At 46.9% G+C, this 6,460-nt stretch overlaps 1 protein-coding gene across 2 annotated transcripts; it reads right to left on the reverse strand.

The window, feature by feature from the left end:
- Positions 1 to 304: 304 nt before the first annotated feature.
- Positions 305 to 5,148, reverse strand: LOC105922406 (leucine-rich repeat-containing protein 30). 2 transcript variants are annotated; one of them, XM_036125684.1, is made up of 7 exons: positions 4,796 to 5,148; positions 4,550 to 4,681; positions 3,260 to 3,373; positions 2,787 to 2,921; positions 2,572 to 2,705; positions 1,153 to 1,201; positions 305 to 521 (listed from the first exon to the last, which is right to left on the reverse strand). In XM_036125684.1, the coding sequence occupies exons 1-7, from the start codon at positions 4,946 to 4,948 to the stop codon at positions 366 to 368; spliced, it is 873 nt and encodes a 290-aa protein (XP_035981577.1). In that variant the 5' UTR covers positions 4,949 to 5,148; the 3' UTR covers positions 305 to 365. The 2 variants fall into 2 exon arrangements, with proteins under 2 accessions (XP_035981577.1, XP_035981578.1); XM_036125685.1 differs by lacking the exon at positions 3,260 to 3,373.
- Between the last annotated feature and the right edge of the window lie 1,312 nt (positions 5,149 to 6,460).

Raw genomic sequence — 6,460 nt, forward strand, 5'->3', positions numbered from 1 at the left:
AACATCATGAACATCAGTCAGGAGCTCCGCCCCCTTTCAACACCTGACCCTCAGGTGGGTAAAAATACTGCCTTCATGTTTGAAGTGGGTTTCTCAACAGCACACCATGGCCCCGCCCCTTTTCTCATCAGCATACAATGACCCCGTCCCTTCCTCTTCAATACACCATGGCCCCGCCCCTTTTCTCATCAGCACACTATGTCTCCGCCCCTTTTCCAATCAGCACACAATGGTCCCGCCCTTTTTCTCATCAGCAAACTATGACCCCGCCCCTTTTCTCATCAGCACACAATGGCCCCGCCCCTTTCCCATCAGCACACCGTTGCCCCGCCCCTTTCCTCATCAGCATACCGTGGCTCCGCCCCTTATTCCCCTCCAGCTCTCAGGTAGCTGTAGAGGGCACTCAGCCCCCCCTCCATCACCTCCTTCAGAGGCTTCAGCAGCGGGTTGTGGATGATATGGAGTCCTTTATCCAGAGGGTGGCAGGCCAGCTTCTCCAGGCGGGACAGCTGGTGCATCTCCTGCACACATCATCATCATCATCATCATCATCATCATCATCATCATCATCATCATCCTCATCATCATCATCATCATCATCATCATCATCATCATTCTCATCCTCATCATCCTCATCATCATCATCATCATCATCATCCTCATCATCATCATCATCATCATCATCATCATCCTCATCCTCATCCTCATCCTCATCATCCTCATCAACATCCTCATCATCATCATCATCCTCATCCTCATCCTCATCCTCATCCTCATCCTCATCATCATCATCATCATCCTCATCATCCTCATCAACATCCTCATCATCATCCTCATCATCCTCATCAACATCCTCATCATCATCATCATCATCCTCATCATCCTCATCAACATCCTCCTCATCATCATCATCATCATCATCATCATCATCATCATCATCCTCATCATCCTCATCAACATCCTCATCATCATCATCATCCTCATCATCCTCATCAACATCCTCATCATCATCATCATCATCATCATCATCCTCATCATCCTCATCAACATCCTCCTCATCATCATCATCATCATCATCATCCTCATCATCCTCATCATCCTCATCATCATCATCATCATCATCTCCATCTGGTTACTGGTTCATCTGCTCACCTGAGGAACATCCTTGATGTCATTAAAGTCCAGATTCAGCAGCTCCAACCTGCAGGGAGTCAGAAGTTTCATGTTTTGAAGGAACAGTGTTCAAGAAGTTTTGTTGTTTGCTGACGATTATTTATTTAATTCAATATCTAAAGAGAATTCTTCAAACAAAAAGACATCCAACCCAGCATCACCAGGGGATCTGGATCTACCTGGTGAGCTGTTACCTGGTGAGATGTTACCTTGTCAGATGTTACCTGGTGAGCTGTTACCTGGTAAGGTGTTACCTGGTGAGATGTTACCTGGTAAGGTGTTACCTGGTGAGATGTTACCTGGTAAGATGTTACCTGGTAAGATGTTACCTGGTTAGTTCTTACCGGGTGAGATGTTACCTGGTAAGCTGTTACCTGGTGAGGTGTTACCTGGTAAGATGTTACCTGGTTAGTTCTTACCTGGTGAGATGTTACCTGGTAAGCTGTTACCTGGTGAGGCGTTACCTGGTGAGATGTTACCTGGTAAGATGTTACCTGGTAAGATGTTACCTGGTTAGTTCTTACCTGGTGAGATGTTACCTGGTAAGCTGTTACCTGGTGAGGTGTTACCTTGTAAGGTGTTACCTGGTGAGGTGTTACCTGGTAAGATGTTACCCGGTGAGCTGTTACCTGGTGAGGTGTTACCTGTTGAGATGTTACCTGGTAAGATGTTACCTGGTAAGATGTTACCTGGTTAGTTCTTACCTGGTGAGATGTTACCTGGTAAGCTGTTACCTGGTGAGGTGTTACCTGGTGAGGTGTTACCTGGTGAGATGTTACCTGGTAAGCTGTTACCTGGTGAGGCGTTACCTGGTGAGGTGTTACCTGGTGAGGTGTTACCTTGTAAGGTGTTACCTGGTGAGGTGTTACCTGGTAAGGTGTTACCTGGTGAGATGTTACCTGGTAAGATGTTACCTGGTGAGGCGTTACCTGTTGAGATCTTACACCTGGTAAGGTGTTACCTGGTAAGATGTTACCCGGTGAGCTGTTATCTGGTGAGGTGTTACCTGTTGAGATCTTACACCTGGTAAGGTGTTACCTGGTGAGATGTTACCTGGTTAGTTCTAACCTGGTGAGATGTTACCTGGTAAGCTGTTACCTGGTGAGGCGTTACCTGGTGAGGCGTTACCTGGTGAGGCGTTACCTTGTAAGGTGTTACCTGGTGAGGTGTTACCTGGTGAGGTGTTACTTTGTAAGGTGTTACCTGGTGAGGTGTTACCTGGTGAGCTGTTACCTTGTAAGGTGTTACCTGGTGAGATGTTACCTGGTAAGCTGTTACCTGGTGAGGCGTTACCTGGTGAGGCGTTACCTGGTGAGGCGTTACCTTGTAAGGTGTTACCTGGTGAGGTGTTACCTGGTGAGGTGTTACTTTGTAAGGTGTTACCTGGTGAGGCGTTACCTGGTGAGGAAGCAGAGGGTTCTAGGCAGAGAATGGAGGCTGTTTCCCTCCATGATGAGGATCTTGAGCTCTACCAGAGCCTGGATGTTCTCAGCCAGGTTCTCCAGACGGTTACAGGACAGATCTAGGAACACCTGGAGAAGCACAGCAGAAGAGTGGATCACCTGTCTGTCGTTGAGTTGGCTTTGGCTGCTCTCCGGCTGATGAGGACGCACCAAGGCCTTCATGCTGTAGACACAGCCTGGAACATGAGCAATGAGGTTGTGGCTGAGGTTGAGCTTCCGCAATCTGGTCAGGTTGGAGAGAGAAGACGGCAGTGAGGACAGCTGGTTGTTGGCCAGACTCAGAACCTGAAACCGTGGACAGATGGAGGAGAAGGTCACAGAGGCGGAGCCATGAACCCTGGAGGTGTTGGATGGACCTTTGGAGAAATGACAACGTCTTCCTTGTGGAGATGATCAACAACACTGCAGTCTAGAGCTTCAGGTCCAACCCCTTCCTGCTCAAACTGACCTTGGTGCTTCTAAATCAAACAAAAACTGAAACAAACCTGCGTGAGAAAATCTAAAACGGTTGAATTCTGAACCAGAAATTCATCAAGTTGTGTCCAGATCTCGTCGCAGAGGGCTGTAGAACATCAGAGCTGCTCAGTCTGGACTATAGAGAACATGCAGAGAAGAGGCGGTACCTCCAGCTGTGTGCAGGCTCCCAGCTCCTCAGGAACTTCACTCAGTCGGTTTCTGTAGACGAACAGAACCCGCAGTCTCCTCAGCTGTCCTATTTCTGCCGGCAGGCTGCTGAGCTGCAAACAGCAGCGACACAGAGGCTGAGCAGGCGGCACTCACACCACAACGTCACGGCCACTGCTGACAGGAAGCTGAGACCAGGAGCAAACATCTGAGAGGTTCTCACGCCATGCAGAACCTGCAACTTCTCCCTCGGCTCCTGCTTAGAGCCTCAGCTTAAAAACTCAGGTTAGTCAGCGGTGAGGTGCAGCTGGTCGCCTGCAGAGGGCGCTCTCTCTGTTGCTGCAGGGACGGGGCAGGAAGTGAATCCTGGTGGAGAGCTGAGGAATTGGAACCACTGAGCTATATTATACACTGGAGTGCTGATTTTGCCGAAAAACTGAAGTCACTGGCCGCCATCTTGCTACTCCCTACTCTCCCAGAATCCCACAGGATTTGGTTGCAACAACAAGCAGTTTTCTGGCTGAGTGAAAACGTTTCACAGGTAATTCTACAGTCAGTGGATGTAGTAACACTATCAACTACTAGGAAATTAGGTGCTGAAATATTTTACATGTTATTCATATTAAATATATATATATGTCTATATAAGTATGTGTTTATGTATATATGTATATATATGTATACACATATGTAAATATATGTTTTTGTATATTGTTATTTATATATTTAAAAATGTTAAATACATATATTTAAATGAATAAAATGCAAAATATTTCAGCACATGACTTTCTCATTACGTGATAGTTTTAGAACATAACATAAAAGTATATGGCATTTCAGATTTTAAAAGTCTTAAGCCCCCCCTGAACATGAGAAAATCCTCGTTATTCGATGCTGTAGCGCACATATTCCCTAGTTACTGGGGGGAAATAGGGAGTACCAATATGGCGGCTGGTGGCTTCAAAGCGACTCGTTCAAACAGCCGGTGATTAGCACTCCAGTGTATTATATAGCTCAGTGATTGGAACCTGCAGACACAGCTGCTGCCTTGCTCATGGGCATACTGGTTCACAGCAGAACCTGAAACCCTGCAGATGGTTTCAGGTTCACCGTCAGAACCAGAGACTTATACAGATCTTTTTCTTCTCAGTAAAATGCTGCATTATGGGTAGTGTAGTATCTGGAGCTCATGCATCTGCTGCTCGGAATCTAACTACGTTATGGAGGTGTCCATCTCCACTGACCTCACACAGGTTCTGACCCGATGCATGCTGAAGGAGCGGGCTCACCTGGTTCCCCCAGAGGTTCAGGACCACCAGGTTGGACAGCAGAGCCAGCTGAGGCGGCAGAACCTTCAGACTGTTGAGGGACAGGTTCAGCTTCTCCAGCTCCAGCAGCTCCCACAGCTCAGCTGGAACGTCCTGGAGGAGTTAGAGGAACATGGAGAAAAGGTTCTACTGAGGATCCTCAGAACACTTGATCTGTTCAATAAAACCATTATTAACCCATCTTTGGTTCTGGTGGATCTACGGTACCTTCAGTCCACGGCGTGCCAGGCTCAGGACGTTGTATCCAGACTGTCTGACGGCAAATCTCCGGATTTTATCTGCTGATGCCAGACTGTCCTCCCTTCCCAGGCTCCGCCTCTTCTCCTCCTTCTGCTCCTCCCTGCACACTCTTCCTCCCATCTCCTCCTCCTCCTCCTCCTCCAGATGCTGCTCCTGGAACCTTCACCCGGAACCAGGCTGATCTCAGACCCTTCGGTTTGCACTATTATCCTGAAAGCACCCAGCCACCTCCGGGACCCTCGAGATGTTCCTCCAGCTCCAGATGTTCCTCCAGCTCCAGATGTTTCTCTACCTTCAGATGTTCCTCCAGCTCCAGATGTTCCTCCAGCTCCAGATGTTTCTCTACCTTCAGATGTTCCTCCAGCTCCAGATGTTCCTCCAGCTCCAGATGTTCCTCTATCTTCAGATGGTGTGTTGGAACCGTCTCTAAGCCAGATGTTGGTGTCCTCTTGTTTGGAGCGTCCAGCCAAGGAGGATGCTAGAGGTCCAGGTTTGTGATGTTACTGCACGGCCCACATGTTCATGGATCCAGATGTTCCTCCGCTCAGGAACCTGCAGTGGTTCTGTTTACCTGCAGGTGAAGAGCAAAGAGGCGGAACAGTCTGTCAGCCGCATGTTCTGTGACGTTTGGGTGTATTATTGTGCGTAAGGTCTTGCCGTACAGAGTTGGTTGTTACTTTCATTTTCTTTAAAACTTTATTTTCCAGGACAATCCCACTCAGGTGGAACCTCTTTTTAAAGGAGTTCTGCCAAAATAAGCAGCGGCAATTCAGTCAAGTTACAGCTGGACACAAAAATCCGGCAGAATCATCAGAATCTGGAACCCAAAACTAAAAGCACATGAAGATCTGACGTTAGGATCGTCTCCGTATCGATTTAATTCAATTTCAATTCAATTTTATTTATATAGCGCTAATTCATGAAACATGTCATCTCAAGGCACTTTACAAAATCAAGTTCAATCATATTATACAGATTGGGTCAGATTATACAGATTGGTCAAAAATGTCCTATATAAGGAAACCAGTTGATTGCATCAAAGTCCCGACAAGCAGCATTCACTCCTGGGGAAGCGTAGAGCCACAGGAAGAGTCATCTGCATTGTACATGGCTTTGCTGCAATCCCTCATACTGAGCAAGCATGAAGCGACAGTGGAAAGAAAAACCACCCATTAACGGGAAGAAAAACCTCCAGCAGAACCAGGCTCAGTATGAACGGTCATCTGCCTCGACCGACTGGGGTTACAGAAGACAGAACAGAGACACAACAAGAGAAACAAAAAAGCACAGAAGCTCACATTGATCTAGTAATCTGTTCTACATTAGATGGTAGTAGCGGGTGATCTGTCTTCTCTGGATGATGTCACAGTTAACAGAACGCCAGACCAGGTGTACCTACTATGAAGAAAAAGAGAGAGAGAGCAAAAAGTTAAAAGCTGAAATGACTGTCGTCATTTTAATGTAATACAATGCAAAACTGGAGAACAGTAGAAATCAGTAGAGTGAGAATTAGACCCTGATGTCCTCCAGCAGCCTAAGCCTATAGCAGCATAACTATAGAGATAGCTCAGGGTATGAGCCACTCTAACTATAAGCTTTGTCACAAAGGAAAGTTTTAAGATTAGTCTTAAA

The sequence above is a fragment of the Fundulus heteroclitus genome, chromosome 21 (genome assembly GCF_011125445.2).
Source record: "Fundulus heteroclitus isolate FHET01 chromosome 21, MU-UCD_Fhet_4.1, whole genome shotgun sequence".
Taxonomy (NCBI): domain Eukaryota; kingdom Metazoa; phylum Chordata; class Actinopteri; order Cyprinodontiformes; family Fundulidae; genus Fundulus; species Fundulus heteroclitus.

What these genes read in the sequence shown, in the direction of transcription:
- LOC105922406 (XM_036125684.1), bottom strand. Translation starts at nt 4,948, where the DNA reads ATGGGAGGAAGAGTGTGCAGGGAGGAGCAGAAGGAGGAGAAGAGGCGG. An exon ending in TGGCACGCCGTGGACTGAAG is followed by an intron (nt 4,682 to 4,795) that starts GTACCGTAGATC and finishes TAACTCCTCCAG; the next exon opens with GACGTTCCAGCTGAGCTGTG. An exon ending in ACATCAAGGATGTTCCTCAG is followed by an intron (nt 522 to 1,152) that starts GTGAGCAGATGA and finishes TGATGTGTGCAG; the next exon opens with GAGATGCACCAGCTGTCCCG.